The sequence below is a fragment of the Girardinichthys multiradiatus genome, chromosome X, assembly GCF_021462225.1.
Source record: "Girardinichthys multiradiatus isolate DD_20200921_A chromosome X, DD_fGirMul_XY1, whole genome shotgun sequence".
NCBI lineage: Eukaryota > Metazoa > Chordata > Actinopteri > Cyprinodontiformes > Goodeidae > Girardinichthys > Girardinichthys multiradiatus.
In genome coordinates, this window is record NC_061817.1 from 14,513,769 (window position 1) to 14,532,460 (window position 18,692).

The window sequence follows — 18,692 nt, forward strand, 5'->3', positions numbered from 1 at the left end:
AGACACAGCAGTGTGGGAAAAGTCACAGTGGTTTATTATTGGAGGCCTCAGCCTGACATGAGAATATGATTCATCACATCACCTCCTGTGATGACCGCAGATTGATATGTTCTGCACCTCTGAAGTCTCTTATGTTGCTTTAATGACTAAATGTGTGTCTTAGTTTTAATCAAATAGAATGTTTTTGTACAATGTAAAAAGAATTTTGGAAGGTATCAAATGTTAGCCAATCAAACAGTTTTCATTTAAATTGAAACCAACCATGTTAATTTGTAAAAGTAATGTTTAATAGTAGGTAAATTCTAACAATCTTAACTTCTTTCTTTTGTTTACAAACCTAAACACTTTATCAAGAATTCAACTGAAGATGGTGGTTCAGTTAGCAGTTAGCTATGCTCGTTCACTCTGTGTGGTGTCTAATGGATAATGGTAAGGCTAAATTGTATATTCTCAATGAATATTCCAACTTCATGAAGGTTGAGAACTCTTATAACTGTTGAGAAAGTTTCTGTGTTGGAGCAAAAACTGAAGTTTGGACCGAGCTTTTGCTAGTTCAGTGGAAAGTCTATTGCTAAAGTTTATTCTTGCTAGTTAATGCTAATAGGTAACACACCTTAACTGTGGGTGTCATGGAAAATGTTTACATGCTACTTTCTTAAAATAGATTTTAAAATTTGTTTCTATTTCAGTAGCATTTTATGCCTAAAGTCCAAATAGTGACTATAAAGAATAGAGAAGTTAGTTCTCTCTTCCAGGGCTGCAAGAACATGTTCATGTTAATAAATATAATTTAAGGAAATTCCTTCTGGATTAAGACATTTTGAATATAGGCTATTATTTTCCTTTAAATGAGTTTCCATTTGATTAACAAATTATAACTCGACAAATTACTGCCTGTTTTGTGTAACGTGTAAGTCAGTATAAACCACAATAGTTAAGTGGCCTGCCCCTGTATAGCGCTTTATCAAGTCCAAGGACCCCAAAGTGCTCTACCCCATCAGTCATCCACCCATTTACACACTGACAGTGGTAGATTACATGGTAGCTCCAGTTGCCCTGGGGCAGACTGACAGAACTGGGGCTGTCAGACAATCGGTGACCCTCTGACCACCATCAGTAGGGAAGGCGGGTGAACTGTCCTGCCCAAGGACACAACGACTGAGACGGATGGAGCAGGGGTTCTAACCGACAACCCCGTGGTTACAGGACGAACCCCCTACAGCCTGAGCCACCGTTGCAGCGTTAGAACCCAACTAATTTATTTTAATAACTTAAATTATTAACTGGATAAAAATTTTAGTACATAATAATTAGAATATAACTAATTGTGTTGTAAGCTGTTAAACTTACATAATTTCTTAAAATCTACCCAAATAAAAATTAAAATTGTTGCGCCAATTTACATGGTTAAATTCTAACAGTCTGTTTTATTATTGTATTCTTTAATGAATGTAGTAAATTGCTATGTGCAAACACTTCAGTCACTGGTTATAAGAAATGTGCACAATATTTACATTAATCATGCGTACAAACTTAAAAGCTTAACCATCATTATAAAGCAGTCACTGACGCTTTGTGGGATCCACCCACCTCCTCCTCCTCTCTTTTCCATCGTCCTCCAGCTTTTCATCAGCAGCAGCAGAGTTGGTCCACTGCGACTTTGTGTCAACGCAAAGTTCGGGTCCGATCGAAAGCTTGTGTACAGAGCGCAAACTTAGCAGGATGACAAAGAAACAGGTGGGGAAGTGATCGACGTCCGGGGAATCACGCTGAGTTATTCAAAGGTAAGAATGAACAGAAACTGGTTTGCAAGAGTGATCTACAGGATGTTGTGCAGGCGGGCTTTGCTTTTTCTGCAAAAACACGCTTGAGTCCATCTGTGTGCATAACAGAGCAATGAAAGCAAAATCAGCTAAGTCCAAACTGGTCTCTCTGACAATTATGTTAATGCTCACATTGTTTTTTCCTCCCCGAAATTTAAACTCATGCTGTGAAAAACCCAACCTCATTGAAATAAAACCATGAAAATACCCAGCACCATAAAAAAGCAACGTTCTTACTATGCTGCAATTTAGCGCTCATGTTGTCTGGTTTCAGTGTTACAATGTTAAGCTGTTTACGTGGGGAACTTCACATTAATCCAGCTGTGATTCTCGTTTTATCAAATTGCAAGACGAGTCGCTTCATTGCAAAAGGAATAAGATGGTGTAACTGGAAGGTTTTGACTGGCAGATATATGGAGCTCGACTCTAAATGACAAATATCATGTTTGATGTAATTTAAAATCAGTAGCTCACGTTTCTCCACTGAAACAGTAAAAAGTGACCCAGATCATATATAGGTCCTTCTCAAAATATTAGCATATTGTGATAAAGTTCATTATTTTTCATAATGTCATGATGAAAATTTAACATTCATATATTTTAGATTCATTGCACACTAACTGAAATATTTCAGGTCTTTTATTGTCTTAATACGGATGATTTTGGCATACAGCTCATGAAAACCCAAAATTCCTATCTCACAAAATTAGCATATCATTAAAAGGGTCTCTAAACGAGCTATGAACCTAATCATCTGAATCAACGAGTTAACTCTAAACACCTGCAAAAGATTCCTGAGGCCTTTAAAACTCCCAGCCTGGTTCATCACTCAAAACCCCAATCATGGGTAAGACTGCCGACCTGACTGCTGTCCAGAAGGCCACTATTGACACCCTCAAGCAAGAGGGTAAGACACAGAAAGAAATTTCTGAACGAATAGGCTGTTCCCAGAGTGCTGTATCAAGGCACCTCAGTGGGAAGTCTGTGGGAAGGAAAAAGTGTGGCAGAAAACGCTGCACAACGAGAAGAGGTGACCGGACCCTGAGGAAGATTGTGGAGAAGGGCCGATTCCAGACCTTGGGGGACCTGCGGAAGCAGTGGACTGAGTCTGGAGTAGAAACATCCAGAGCCACCGTGCACAGGCGTGTGCAGGAAATGGGCTACAGGTGCCGCATTCCCCAGGTCAAGCCACTTTTGAACCAGAAACAGCGGCAGAAGCGCCTGACCTGGGCTACAGAGAAGCAGCACTGGACTGTTGCTCAGTGGTCCAAAGTACTTTTTTTAGATGAAAGCAAATTCTGCATGTCATTCGGAAATCAAGGTGCCAGAGTCTGGAGGAAGACTGGGGAGAAGGAAATGCCAAAATGCCAGAAGTCCAGTGTCAAGTACTCACAGTCAGTGATGGTCTGGGGTGCCGTGTCAGCTGCTGGTGTTGGTCCACTGTGTTTTATTAAGGGCAGGGTCAATGCAGCTAGCTATCAGGAGATTTTGGAGCACTTCATGCTTCCATCTGCTGAAAAGTTTTATGGAGATGAAGATTTCATTTTTCAGCACAACCTGGCACCTGCTCACAGTGCCAAAACCACTGGTAAATGGTTTACTGACCATGGTATCACTGTGCTCAATTGGCCTGCCAACTCTCCTGACCTGAACCCCATAGAGAATCTGTGGGATATTGTGAAGAGAACATTGAGAGACTCAAGACCCAACACTCTGGATGAGCTAAAGGCCGCTATCGAAGCATCCTGGGCCTCCATAAGACCTCAGCAGTGCCACAGGCTGATTGCCTCCATGCCACGCCGCATTGAAGCAGTCATTTCTGCAAAAGGATTCCCGACCAAGTATTGAGTGCATAACTGTACATGATTATTTGAAGGTTGACGTTTTTTGTATTAAAAACACTTTTCTTTTATTGGTCGGATGAAATATGCTAATTTTGTGAGATAGGAATTTTGGGTTTTCATGAGCTGTATGCTATATAGAAGATTATTGGAGCTATGGATTACTAGGCAGCTAACCTAGAAGTGTTTCTGCTTGTGAGAAAATAACATTAGTGTACCTATTTTTTGACTACTTGTAAATGAATACTATCACAGTAACAATAAGCAATAAACACGTGATGCATCACTGGTATATAGTTTTAAATCAGTTTCAAAAGGAGAAGTTCAACTTGACATCCCAGTGTACTCTTGTTAGTGTGAAGCTTCAGAGTAGTGGAGCCGAAATTTATGTTCACAAGCCGAATCAGGAGGACAAGTAGCAGTAAATGAGAGGCCAGTGGATTTGCACAAGGAAAACCAATGTCATAATACAACAGAAAATTAAGATAGAAAAAGTAAATATGGAGGACAAGGTTATAAGAAATACCTACGTAAACTCTTAAGGAAAGTTGCAGGAATCAAAATACAAAAACAGGTCACAGTGAACCTAAAACCCATAGCTCCAACCAGCCTGAGACATATTAGACTAAGAATATGCTGCAGGCAAATAAAGTTTTTGTCAGTGTTTCTTATACCTTATACCAAGATGTCAATTAGATATAGCATTAAATTAAGCTCTGTTGCCTCACAGCAAGTCTTTGGTTACAATCTTGGCAAAGGCCTCCCAGTGTATTTCTCTGGGTACTCCGAGCTTGTCTCCCACCATCCAGAAACCTGTATGTCAGGTTAATTGGGCTGAAGTGTGACCATATCCGTGCGTGAATGGATGTCTCTACTGTATGTTGCCCCCTGATGAATGGCCCAGATAACGGATGGATGTAAGAGGTGTGCAAGGCTGTTTTCCCTATATTGCCCTGATTTTGTGTCCAATGTTTTGGATAATTATTCCATTTAAAGACCTAATGAAGACTACTTTTCAGTTTACTGGTTAAACCATCAACTTTTTTTTATTGAAAGTATCCCGGTGTTTTAAAGAGTTCATGATGCTGTGAGCTCCAACAAGGTTCCTAGTGCCTTTTGGATAAAAGCAGTCCCATTGCATCACAGATCCTTCATTGTATTTAACAGCAGGCATGAGCTGGTTTTCACATATACATTGTTTGTTTCTGTGTTTACATGCAAAAAAGATCAATGTTCAATCTCGTCACTCCCAGACACACCAGTTGGCATATAGGTAGTGTCTAGTTGTTAATAGGGAGACTCGATGACTCCAAGATCCTACTCTTTCCTGCAGTTCTCTAACCTGAGTCCTCCTCCGGTCTTGTTTCAGTTGTTTTAATCCTCTTAATCATTTCTAAATGTGAATATGAGCAAGTTTTGTCTCTAGCTATTTTGTCTCTATTCCCGACTTAAGATTATTGCACACTCTCCTTGCTTGAATAGCATGTTCTCCTGTGTGTTCATTTTAAGGAGTAACTAAGATAATTGGGTATATGTGCCACATTTCTATATATTTCCCTCCAAAGTAAAGTCTTAAACTTCAACATTGACATTTGTATATGTGACTTATGTAAATTTTATACAGTGTGTGCCAACCTTCTTGTTAAAAATATGGCCATGAAGTTAAACCTTACGTAAGACGAATCCATGTTTATGATTATTAAAGTATACTTAAACTTTCTGTAAGCTAGAATACACAAAATCCTTTAATGTTCTTTAATTCAAAATGATTAAGTTCAAACAGCCCAAACGTACTATTATTCTTATACCTGGCAGTTCAAGGCCAATGTTTTACATAACTATATGCTCAGTATACTCTAATAGTTTAATGCACATCTTGGTTTTAAATGGTAGACTTTTGCAACATGATTTTGAAGACCCAGTTTTATGTTTCATTAGCTGCAACTCTGTGTTTGCTGGGTGGAAGTTTAGACAAGCTCTTTGTTACACTAAACTTCAGAAAGGGCCGAGATATGTTTGCACTCTTGTTTGACCTCTTTCCTCCGTGGTTTGTTGACCGACCTCCTCATGCATTAAAAAAGGAATTTATGAAACGAGTGAATAATTACATAGCTATGATCCTGCCTGTAAAGTCCGACATGTTTGTTTTTCTTTCTCTTGTTCTGCTCTGCTTTCTTTACAGTATTGCAAAATAAATGACAGTGGGAGTCTAGAGCCTCATAAATTCTTATCTTAAGTGGGTTTTTTTTGTCTCGTGAGCTATTTTGTTGACTCAGCAGAGCATCAAGGAAAGCGTGAGTGGGAAGAAATAGGAAGTTCATTTACAGTACCAGTTCCAATCTGAAACATGAGTCAACTCACATTTATCTGTGCTTTGCTGCATGAAGCAGGTGTTATGACACAGGGTACAGGAGCCTTGCAAAAATAATTTATACCTCTAAAACCTTTTCATATTTTATCATGTTGCAACCACAAATGTCAGTATATTTTATTAAGAAGTGCATAATTGTGAAATAAATAGAAAATGATTGATGATTTTCAAAATTCTATAGATAGAAATCATAAAAGTGTGATGCAAATTTGTATTCAACTCCCTTCACTCTGAAACCCCTATATAAAAATCAGTGCAATCAACAGTGGTCAGCAGTCATAGGTATTTTACATAAAGTCCCACTGTGTGTACTTTAATATCAGTATAACTCCAGCTGTTCTGAGATGTTCTGAATGGTTTGTTATGAGCTCCTGTACTCTCAGATCTTCAGCCATCCTTCACCTCAGGTGCAGTAAGACTCAATATGCCTAACTCTATATATCTATATGCAAAACTCTATGTGTTGTTGAAAAATAACACTGCACATCCCATGATCACGACATCACCAGTGTAAAACATCATAGTGGTAGAATCATGCTGTGGGAAAGGTTCAACATCCAGCAGAACAATGACCCGGAACGTACAGCCAGAGTCACAGTGCAATGGTTTAGAGCAAAACTTATTCATGTTTTAGAATGGCACAGTCAAAATCTAAATCCAACTCAGATCTAAATATAAATCCAACTCAGAATCTGTGGGAAGACTTGAACACTGATGTTCACAGACGCTCTCCATCCAATCTGCCTGAGCTCGAACTATTTTGCAAAACGAATGGGCAAACATTTTAATCTCTGGATGTGCAAAGAGATATCTAAGTATATCCAGTGTGGAACCATATATCAAGTATTTTTATAAGCACAGGGCAGCCTATAAAAATGCATTTCCACATCAAAGCAACAGATTCCTATAAACTGAGTGTATGCTGTATTTTTGAGCTTTGTAAAACAGTAAGGGCATTCTGACCTCAACCACAGCTTGTTGGTGCTGTGTACTCCCAGCACCACAAGCCTCCTGTCAGGTGGACGAAAAAGGGTTGGAGCTAGTCAACTGCAGCAGTGAACTGTGTCTGTTTTTGCAGTTCTTTCTAAGATGCAGCCTGGGCAAACCCACAAATATCACCCCGTTCTGCTGTTTCTGTTTCTGTAGTTCTGGCTTTTTTCCTTAAGCAGTAAATCTGCTTGCAGCAGAGAAAAACACAGAAAATGGAAACATATTTAACTTTGTGTTTCTGTGCCTGAGAAAAAAAAAAAAAACCAGAAATAAATGAGAACAAGACTGATTGAAGTGACAGATATAAAGAAAAGGAACTAAAAACAATCAAAGTTAGAAGGCAGAAATGTGTTTGTCATCAGCTTCCTCAAATCCTTGTTTTGATGGTGTTCAGTCTTCTCTCTCTAATGCATGCCATTCCCATCATGGCCTCCAACCTCCATGTCTGCACTGAGTCAGACATCTTACGTAAAACAGGCTTGTTTATGGGATAGCTCCAGGTACAGTTTAGAGATAATTACCATGTTTAAAAGACCTTAATGCCTTTCTGTGTGTTTCTAAGAAGGAACAATATGTGGAATGAAGTTCCCAAAATGGATGTATGTGCTGGTATTACAGTTTAAAGGAGCAGTTATGGTAAGTTTTACGTCTCATAAAATGAGAGCTGAGGAAGTTGGGATGGAGAGTAAAAAGTGAGAACTTGTCAATTAAGATGTTAAAATATATGAATTACAAGTCAAATTATCCTAAATACAGCTTAATAACAGACTTCAAAGGAAATAGCAAAAATGTTTCATATCCCCGTGAGCTTGTTGGGAGAGTAAATTCTCAGACGTGGAAGCTTAAAGCTTCTCAGACAGACACTGTCTGTTTACTTTGTCTTTGGCCTTTTTGACACGACTTGAACTGAAAATGTCCATATCCATATGATACAACACTATGTCAGTCTACAATTTTACAAGAGTCTGTTGTTACGTTTGATGTTGTTTTGTTCAATTGAACAATTTCTAGGTTCCATGGATTCACATGGAGATACGTTATGTGCCTGCTATAAGTTGTATCAATCCGCCAGATCAGCTAGGACTCGTCAGTCAAATATAGCCGGGCCAAGTACCTCATAAAATTTTAGATTCTCCTTCAGACTGAAGATGGTATGTTCCCATGCTTTCCAGGTCTCATAGTTGTTTTAAATATATTTCCAGCAGACATTCAGTTGATCAGCCAAATAATCTGATGAGGTGGATTGATACTGCATATCTCTGCTTAGCTTTTTAGGTTCCCAGCACTCTTGAGGGTGTATTTATTTCTTAACAAGCTCATGGTGATATGACATCCACTAATACATTTTTAATAAAAAAGATATGAACCCTTGCGTCACTCCTTTAAGCAACAAGTAGCGGGGATATGAGGTCAGAAGGCTACAGCTAACATCCATCTACTGTCCATCACACTGTAGCCACTGACCTGTTTTCTTTTTTACTCATATCTTTCTACCCATAATTCTCTGACTGTTCAGATGCTCAGATGAACATTTTTGTTCTCGATACCATTCCGATTGTAAGATATAGATATTTGCTGATGCAGAGCCTGCCAAATAACCTAGTCGCTTTGTCAATTATCTGTGTTTTAGCATCTTCACAATTTATTTTTTTATATGCTCTGCTCTGCAATAAAACTGTTAGGCATGCAGCACAGCCTGGTCTGAAGTGTGTTGCTTCACCTTACTCTCTTTCAGAGTTAGCTTATTGCTTATTTCTTTATTTATTTCAGTATATATTCTTAATTATGGCAGGATTGGTCCTCCATACAAAACTAGTTGGCACGTTCAGTCGGAAGGCTTCTTTGCCCAGAGATTCAATGACAAGAATTTTGTGAAAGAGTGAAATATTTCTAATCTCCAGCTTTTTTAAACCTTTGACCTGCTGATTTTTAACTAATTGTGATTTCTCTTTAGGAACGTTTATACAAAACAGCATACAAACAGTTTCCACAGTGTTTTCCAGTCTTCCTGCCATGAGGGGTCAATAATTTGTTATATCAGTAGCAAAGTAGATTTCACAGTGTGTTCAAGAAGAGTCACTGTAAAAACAGGGGTTTACTATTGTTTTAAGACAAAGATAAAATGATTACAGAGTTTACATTTTAAGCTGTACGTTCTACAGAATGTAGATCTTTTCTTAACGTTTAGACATTTAAAAAAGCGTGTATATGTTGTGTATACTGACTGGAAGACAATCTGATTCTTCAGATTCCAGTCGGAAATGAGCAGATTCCAGTCAAAAAACGTATTTATTTCTTTTTTGCTGCAGCTTAAGGACTTCTATGGTGCAGCAGATGTAAAACCAAGACAGGGTGACCACAATGGGAGTGGAGTGCTTGCAACTCCTCCTATACCAATGTTATACCATTTAAAAATGCCAGTAGTCAATACTTACAATCAGATACAGACATCCCGAAAACAATTGAAAAATCAGATTAGTCAAGAGACATGCAAGATGATTTAGAAGTTGTTATATCACAATTTAAAGCCTGACCAGGTAGCATCTCCGGCTTGTAAAACCAACAGTCTGAGGCGTTAATCCAACTCTGGCTGTTTCCTGGAGAGGTCAGGTGTTTGGAGTTTAGCACCATTTCCTTACTTTGGCTTCATTGCTCTAGGAGGCAAAAAGGAGAGTGTTCAGGAATAACAAAACAGTGTCTTTAGATTGTATAAAGAGAAAAATTCAAATTGTGCATCTGGAGAAGTTAGTCCTTATAGGTAACAAGTTCAAAGGTGTTGCACCGCTTAAGTTTGATTCATGCATTAAGTGCTTTTTCTTGACTATCTGTCTGATTGCTCAAATGAATAAAGCTGTAAACTAGGTAATTTTGTGAAAGCTGAGAAGTGACTGCACATTCAGAGAGCTACTTAAACTTAAACCACATAAACTCTTTCAGGCTTTGTCTGACCTACAGTGAAATAGCATGAGTCAGACCAAAGTTTTCCTAATGTTTTTATGTTTGCCTGAATGCTCCTTGTCTTTGGCCTGATAAACCACTGACTTCTCTCTGCTTTTCTCTCTCTGGTCTTTAGCCGTCCTAATGTGAAGTAAATGAGAACAGAGACCCCCCCGCCGCCACCTGGAAAACACTAAAGAACTAAGTGGATTGAAGAAGGCAGCCACTGAGTGAGGGAGTTGGGGTTGGGAGGGGAGACACAGAGAGGATTAGCAGCTAATCCAGTCCAACGAACAATCCTGGGGGAGCTTTATCGTCCTTCCAAGACGTCGCAGACAAAACAGAACCCGGACTGAAACACTGACAACAGCGTGTCCGACTTGATCTGCCTTTTGCTGTGACGGTTTTAATTCAGAGAGGACTTGGATCTTTAGTGCAAAGGAACCAGTGAACTAAAAACAAAAGCGACAGGATGTCCCGTGGACAGCATGATGCCACACACATGGATAAACCTTTTCTAGTAGGAGACAGCACATGACCATGGGCCCCTGCTTTTTCACCTTGGCCTGACAGAAAAACACTGAAGGTCTTGTTGGAATTTATGATCAGGCCTCACTTACAGTAAGGGAATGATTAAAGTTTTTGTTGTTGAAAGGTTTTATTGATTTTGTAATCATACGAGAAACTGTATAAAGTTTTTGTGGGTTGATAAAATAAGGTAAGGAGACAGAATTGTGTTTTATTATGAAAGATCTGCTCCGTAGAGTGAGACAGTTGTTTATATTCCCCTTTTAGAGTTGTTTAAAGTTCCACAAATATGCTGGCAGTGTCCTGAAGATGGAGTTTAACTACAAGTATTTTTCATAGGTTTGGGTTAAAGGCTGAGAACGTTCTAGCTTTATAAGGTTTCCAGGGGAGGTGATCCTCTTATAGGTGGCAAATTTCACCTGAGATCAGTGCAGTTCCTGATGTCTAAGTAATACAAAAATCAAGAGTAAACACCAGCCTTTAAATGGCTTTCATCACACAGCAGAATTCAGTATGTGTATACATGTGGTTGAATTATGTATGTCTGGGCAGCCATCCACTGAACCAAATATACCCAGTGCCCAGGCAGGCCAGAACTCTCCAACCACATGGACTGTGGTAACCAGAGGAAACCCAGTATGGCCTTGTAATTTCTCCTATTTGTTATTTAGTCGTGACTGAAAGTTGCTGCTGTGCAGAAGAAGAGAGTTTGGTTGTTTGGAAAATATGTGCAGGGAATAAAGATAAGTATATAAACAGATGTAAGTGGCTGTCCTGGGATCCATTGTGTAGATCATAAATAGAAGCACCGGGTCTTGCTGTGAATGTTTGAAGGATGGGTTTTATACTGAACGGCTGAACATTTTTGCTTTCTGTCCGTCAATGATTTGATTTTTCTCTCTGATTTTACAGTGGACCCAAAGCTGGATTTTATCCTTGACTGATGTAAACTGAAAGTCCAGACATTATCAGTCATTTTAAAGGGAAATTACACAACTTTTCTTCCATCATGAGTCTGGGAAAACTGCCAGGGATTAAAGGCCTTGTGTCTGGCTCTCAGGGTAAACGTCGCTTCAAGAGCGACCTCTCAGTGGACATGATCAGCCCCCCCCTTGGGGACTTCCGTCACACCATGCACGTGGGCCGCGGTGGAGACGTGTTTGGTGACACTTCCTTCCTAAGCAACTATGGGGGCATCCGGGAGCCGGGAAGTCCGGACTCAGCGAGCAGCTCCAAGTCATCCAGCTTCTTCACACGCACCTTTCGCCACGTACGGAGAACCTCTGGACCTCGGCCCCGAGGGGGTTCTCGGGATTTGTCATCTCCACCTCCAGACATCTCACCCATCATTAAAAATGCCATCTCTTTGCCTCAGCTGAACATTGACTCTGTCAATGGGTGCCTACAGAGGGCGTTGTTCCCCAACTCCATCAGCTCAGCGGATGACTCCTTCTGCACATATGGTGAGATAAGACAGATAATCAGTGCCAGCATAGGATTGGTGTTAAGGATCTTAGAGGGGATTATCTGCATTAAAAGTGAGCAGAGATACTTTAAAGATTATACTCAAACATGATTGTTTCAGTAGATGATGAAGCAAGATCCTCAGTGTCGCAGATTAATTTATATTAAATAAATCAACATTAATCAAACGAGGCAGGACAGGTAGGTGAAAGAACATATTATGAACAACACTGTGAGAGCAAGTCAGGCCAAACCTTTTATGGTCCATGGTACTTAAGTCTGTATCAGCAGGACTGTCATTTTCTTCAGACTGTGGGCATCATGTGTGCATTCAGCAGTCATCACAGCCAACATGTGTTACTTTTAAGACACAGACATTAATAATTGCAAATGTTAAAATAATAAACCTTTGCCTCATTGTTGACGCTTTAGCAGTCTCAAACAGATTTTCCTCCAGGATTGTCCTGTTTTTAGCTCTAACCATCTTCCAATCAGCTTTCCTGTTCTGCTGAAGGAAAGCTTATCCACAGCATGATGGGGATAGTGTGGTCAGGGGGATGTTTAGTATTAGTATTCTGCCACACAGCGCTTTGCCTGTAGACCACACTGTTCTAATTTGGTCTCATCTGACCAGAGCACCTTCCTCCACATTTGCTGTGTCGACTACATGGTTTGCGGGAAACTGCAAACATGACTTCTTATAGCTTTCTTTCAGAAATGCCTTTTTCCTTGCTCCTCCATTTGTAGAGTGCCAAAATAATAGTTATGTTGACAAACTTTTCAACTTGAGCTGTGGATGCTCCTACTCATTTTCCATTGGCCTCTTTGGCTGCTTCTCCGATTAATGGATTGCTTGACTTGGAAGTTTAGGTTGAAGGCCATGTTGTAATAAGTTTGCAGATGAGCTATATATATATATTTTGTTTTTGTTTTTTGTTTTGACGCATTCAGCCATGCTCTTTGAGCTTGGAATAATGTTTCATAATCTCACCCTGCTTTCAACTTTTTCCCAGACCTATCTGCTGTGTTTCGTGGTCTTCGTGATGCTGTTCATTAGCTAATGTTCTCTAACAAGCCTCTGAGGCCTTCACAGAACATCTGGATTTATTTGACACACAGATGGACTCTGTATACCAAAGGGGGACTTCTATAGGCAGCAATATGCACTGAAACTTTCTTAAGGCATATTGCAGCATGCCACATAAAAAGGTAAAAACAAATGTTTTTAGATGTAACAGAACAAACCCTGAAAAAGCTCTAGGGCTGTGAATACTTTTGCAAAACACTGTAGGTGTGATCATAACAGTAATTCAACACAAAGCAACTCTAACTTAGTGCAGTGATATATTGCATCATTAAAGTTTCTATACTCTTCTTGTGTTCTCTCACCACCTTGGTGCAACCAGGACTATAAACGTCAGGAGAAACAGAGAAAACAAGTCCCCCTTTTTGTTTTACATCTTTTCCCCACCATCCTCCAAGACAACCAGCAAACATCCAAGCTTCTTCTGACTCATCTGGAATCACCTTGGCAACACCTGTGCATGATTAGACCTACAAACACAAACACCTGCAGCTGGTCTGCTGAGCAGAAACAAACTTACCGGGTATTTCCTGTCATTTCTTGTGTTTGTGTGTGTCGGCCTGAGAGAATGAGCACAAACCCACCATTTGTTGTATCTGCTCACCAATCAGAGCCTGTGTGGCAGCTGTGTATAGGGGATAGAAATCCCCTTGCCCCTTTCAGAGTCTTACCCAATTCAAAAGGAATTTGCCCAGTTAGAGGGATTTTGACCAGGCAGAGAGAGACAGAGGACTTGGGAATGATTGTACTTTTTATAGTTACTGGCTTTCATTTACACCCATCTTTACCTGCAGCTGTGCATATGTTGAAGTGATGAAATGTACAAGTTTAACACTGTCATGATGACAGTGGGAAACCTCTAAACTCTTGGTTGATACCGCCACCTTCTGGTGAGACAGCTGCATTGCTGAACAAAAACCCAAATAGTTTCTATGTATTAAAGACATTGGTAAGTTAGAGCAGGTCTGGAAATAATGTACTGTCCTAGTTTGTATTTTAGTGGTAAAACTGAGATAAAGTTTCATTATAATAGGCAGTACACACATAGGACTTCAGGACATAGCTGACAAATTTCACATTTACTTAATTTCTGGGTCAAATGAGAGGAAGTCATGATTTACATTTACATGTCCCTGTTTAAATGTCCATACTGGCCCACAGAGCTCCAACACCCAAAACATGGAATATGCTATTATCTAGGCATTATCACCAAGTCAGATATGGTTCTTCACCCATCTTACATAAACTGAAACATGTAAGTCTTCTAGCCTGAGGGCGTGATCTACTAAAGCTGCTCTCCTAGAGAGAGAAATGTACTCAAAAATTAATGCTAAACATGCTGGAGTGAATGAAGCTTTTAATTTCAAACGGTTCCTTTAAAGACTGCATGTTTGCATTTAGACCATAACTATGTATACCTTATTGGAGGAATGTTTGATTTCTCCTTATTAATGAAACTTTTATTGAACAGCATATGTACTATAAATGTAATATAATTGTAACATGACCTTTTTCAGCAAACCACCTGGTAGGGTTTATGCACATGCTGAATGGACCTTCCTTTTATTCGCCAACTTGTCCTCATGCCTAATGTGTGTGTTAATTGTTAATCTGACATACTCAGAGCAGGAGTACTGTACATTGGTCCTTGAATAAAAAAAAATAGCTTTCTATTATATATATATTCAATAATATTAAACTACCAGTTTCTTTAAAATTAAACAGAGCTTTGTAGTTCACATAGTTGTCAAGAGAAAAAATATATAGTTACTCTGGATTCAAAACCTAAAATTGGAGAACTATTATCTATCCTTATTTTTGTGTTTTAGTCCATATTTGGACAACCTGATCATGAAGAATAATAATAATCAAGTCTGGAAGCTTTCTGCATTGCTGGAGGAAAGAATAGTAGTAACTTTGGCATTAAATGGAAAAAAGGTGTCCTTGAAACATATTTACTATGGAAGTGAAACAATATGTGCCTAATTGAAGATAGTACAGAGGTTCTTTACATCAATATTACTGGAGGCTAAAGGGCAGCACACATCAGCAAACAACCTATAGCAGTGATCATTTTCAATCTTGTTATTTTAATAAGCTTTAAATAAGCTGAAGTCTGTCTCAGCACCAACCGTCTGATGTTTGCTAAAGGCGCCAATTGATGTGCTTTTATTCATGTCACCCACTGCAACACCTAGTTATTGTGTTCTTCTTTTAATTAATGCCATCCATCACCTAAGCAGTCTCATTGTAAGGTGCTCACACATTAACATTTTTTATGTCTTAAATAAAAAGACAGGTTCTAAGGTGAATTGGTCCAATCATAAACCTTGTGGTACTCAGTAATGAAGTACAATTATCATGAACAAACTGAAATCTATGGAGTTAAATTTGTCTCAATATTATTCAATCAAACAAAAAACTAATCTCAATCAAAAAAATAATATTCAATCAAAAAAAACTAATCTCAATCAAAAATATTAAGTTTCAGAGTTTTTTCTCACAAGAGAAAAAAAGTTATTGCAAAACATAAACTTTATTTGCGCATGTCAAAAATCTTTGGTTACGAGTCTCGCTTTTTTGGTTTTGACGCTCTTTGGTTTTTGGTTGAACTCAACGAATTTTGAGTTCTGGAAACATGAACATCCTGGGCGGGGCCTAAAGACGAACGATGTAAGACGTTTCCCCTATTGGTTAGCGCTGACTAAAGCAGCAGACTCTGATCCCCCGCATCTCTGAACTTCTGCTCGAACTGCAGGGCTTGCAGCGTCGCTTCAGTGAGGAGACATCAACTGTACAGAAGAAAACTGCGGTTAAGTGAGCCGACAGTCAGAAATACGCGGTCACGCCAGCCGACACCAGCTCTCTCTTAAAGATTAGCGTCACGCATACAAGGTGCATTATATATACTACACTTGGGGTAGTTGTGTATTTCTCCAGAAACCTACAGTGAAATTATGAAATACTAATTCTGGTTATAATATAGATGACCCTCTAATATCATTGAAGAGATTGTGTTGTCACCTCTCATGGTTTTGGAGAAATAAATTCCTGAAAGTGGGACAAATGCATATAATGGTTGAGCATTTTGAGGTACTTTGACAAGATATTTCTCCAAAACTGTACAGTAAAATATTTATTCTTTTACATAAAACATGAATGTGAAAGTTGTAAAAATGTAATTAATATAAATGTTCTGAAGGTTACTTTTCTGTTTTCCTCTTATTTTCTCAACCGTTGCCAGGATCGGCGTCCTTTCTGCTCCATTACCGTAATGCGCCTTGTATGCGTGACGGGGGATCAGAGTCTGCTGCTTTAGTCAGCGCTAACCAATAGGGAAACATCTCACAGCGTTCGTCTTTAGGCCCCGCCCAGGATGTTCATGTTTCCAGAACTCAAAATTCTTTGAGTTCAACCAAAAACAGACAGCGTCAAAACCAAAAAAGCGGGAGTCGTAACCAAAGATTTTTGACATGCGCAAATAAAAGTTTATGTTTTGCAAATAACTTTTTTCTCTTTGTGAGAAAAAACTCTGAAAGTTTTGATCACAACTTAATATTTTTTGATTGAGATTAGTTTTTTTTGATTGAATATTATTTTTTTGATTGAGATTAGTTTTTTTTGATTGAGATTAGTTTTTTTTTTGATTGAATAATATTGAGACAAATTTAACTCCATAGAAATCTGTCAGAGAAATAGGATCTAAACCAGTGCTGTTTCCTTGATTCCTAGAGCATGTTCATGCCTCTGTGACAAAATATTGGGCTCAAGTGTGTTAAATCCAGGATGGATATCAACAGTATAGCAACGATAGGCCCAGGCCTATTTTCTGAGATTATGAGAATAACATTAGTGACTTTCATCAGTGCTGTTTCTGAGCAAGGATGAGCTTTATATGTCATATGGCTGATTAGCAGCTATTTTATTCAAAAGTTTTCATTCATGATTTTTAATGAATAAATGACCCATACAGCTGGCACTATCACATAAGTTTTATTTTAAGTATGTTTGTATGACAGGGGAATTGCTTAACCTAAATAAGCGGTATAAACTAATCTGGAGTTATCTTTAATTTTCTCCTTCCAGGTGTACAGTCTGGATTTGTCACTCTGCCTCGAGTCTCTCGATTTGAAAGACAGCTTCAAGGTGGCGACGTCTGGAAACCGTCTTCAGCAGACAATGGTTGCAGCACCATGACTCGCTCTGACTCCCTGACCTCATTCATTGTTGACCTTGGCCCTTCTCTAATGACTGAGGTGTTTGCTTTGATTGACAACCCTAGCTCTCTACAGATATCCAATCACAGCCAGGCAGCAAGTGAGAAAGAGGAAGGAGATGAAGAGGAAAAAGGTGACAACAGCTCTCTGACAGAGACACCCGTTCAGACCCCAACAGTGAGTTCCCCGAACCCTTCCCTATGCAGCGGGTCTTTTAGGCCCAAGGAAAACGGAAGAAGTAGCCCTAACTGGAGAGAGCATAAGGAGGACAGGGTGTCTGTGAGGACGCCTGATGCGTCCTCCTGTTCTTCTCACAAGGAGGAATCAGTTATAGAGGCAGAGAGGTTCCAGAGAGCCGCTAATGTACTCGCTCGGCATTACGGTGGAGGATCCTTTACAAGAGAAATGAGCCAAAAAAGCCAAAAAACACCCCATTCTTTATCTGAAGAGGAGATCAAAGTATAGACATTAGGAATGGAAACTGTCTGGATCATATTATTGTTGGATTAATGTCACAAATGGGGGACATTTTTCTCGTTCTTGGACTCTTGTTGCTACTTCATTAGATTATTTCTTGTACAATATAATGGACTATGTTCAGTCTGTAAAGGAAAGGAGATTTATTATCTGTCTTTAAACACTGCCCACCTGGTTTTCTATCACTGTATCTGTGATATATAAACTAACACTATGAAAGTAAGAGGCTCAGAAAACACATATTTGATTAGAAATGTTTTAAGGTGGTTTGGAAAACATTTATACGGACATATATTCTATATTTTTATCTTCATGCTGATATATACACTTTATAAATAACACTTTTGTACATTTCTCGAGCTATAATATTAATCTGTGTAAATTGTTTCAGCTTCCCGGCAAGTATATACTTAGAAAAGTAGGACTTTTGACTCTTAAATGATTTAATGCACACCTGTAACAGTCTAATTTGTAATCAGAGCTGGTGCTTTAGTATATTTTAATTGGTTTGTCATTTCTAGATAATATAAATATGTATTTCTCTACTCAACCTGAAATGACTAATATTTGATCAGCCATGTTTAAATGCCATATTGAGTAAGGAAGGCTACAATTTCACTGAGATCTGCTATAACAGCTTGTCTTGCTTAAAGGGTTTTTATAGGAAATGTTAGTTACATGAAGAACATGAACTATGAGAATTATCTTTAACGAGGGGAAAGCAGCACAGAACAACTAAACAAACTAAGATCATACAATACACATATACACTACATTGCATAATGATGAAACCTGAACATTTTTTACTAGCAAATTGGCTCAATCTCAAATCTTCTCCAAAGAATTAACCCCATACATTCGGAAAGGTTTTCAGAATGTGGTCTTGGGGAGCTGGGCACCAGTTATATAAACGAAGTACAATGTGTCTCTCGCATTGTCACTAGTCCTTACTGGAGATAT

The 18,692-nt window shown here is 38.9% G+C and overlaps 1 protein-coding gene and 1 long non-coding RNA gene across 2 annotated transcripts; one reads left to right on the forward strand and one right to left on the reverse strand.

Moving 5' to 3' along the window:
- The first annotated feature begins 1,636 nt into the window (after positions 1–1,636).
- On the forward strand, positions 1,637–18,282 carry LOC124862364 (cdc42 effector protein 1-like). The gene is made up of 4 exons (XM_047356233.1): positions 1,637–1,784; positions 10,099–10,583; positions 11,403–11,953; positions 17,125–18,282. The coding sequence occupies exons 3-4, from the start codon at positions 11,500–11,502 to the stop codon at positions 17,718–17,720; spliced, it is 1,050 nt and encodes a 349-aa protein (XP_047212189.1). The 5' UTR covers positions 1,637–1,784; positions 10,099–10,583; positions 11,403–11,499; the 3' UTR covers positions 17,721–18,282.
- LOC124862365 lies at positions 9,296–13,755 on the reverse strand. The gene is made up of 3 exons (XR_007036912.1): positions 13,559–13,755; positions 11,751–11,942; positions 9,296–9,679 (listed from the first exon to the last, which is right to left on the reverse strand). It is a non-coding gene; the product is annotated as an uncharacterized LOC124862365 (long non-coding RNA).
- Positions 18,283–18,692: the final 410 nt, after the last annotated feature.

Excerpts from the sequence above, each read along its gene's own strand:
- LOC124862364 (XM_047356233.1), top strand. The coding sequence starts at position 11,500 with ATGAGTCTGGGAAAACTGCCAGGGATTAAAGGCCTTGTGTCTGGCTCT. Across the intron at positions 11,954-17,124 it reads TGACTCCTTCTGCACATATG|GTGTACAGTCTGGATTTGTC; the intron begins GTGAGATAAGAC and ends TTCTCCTTCCAG.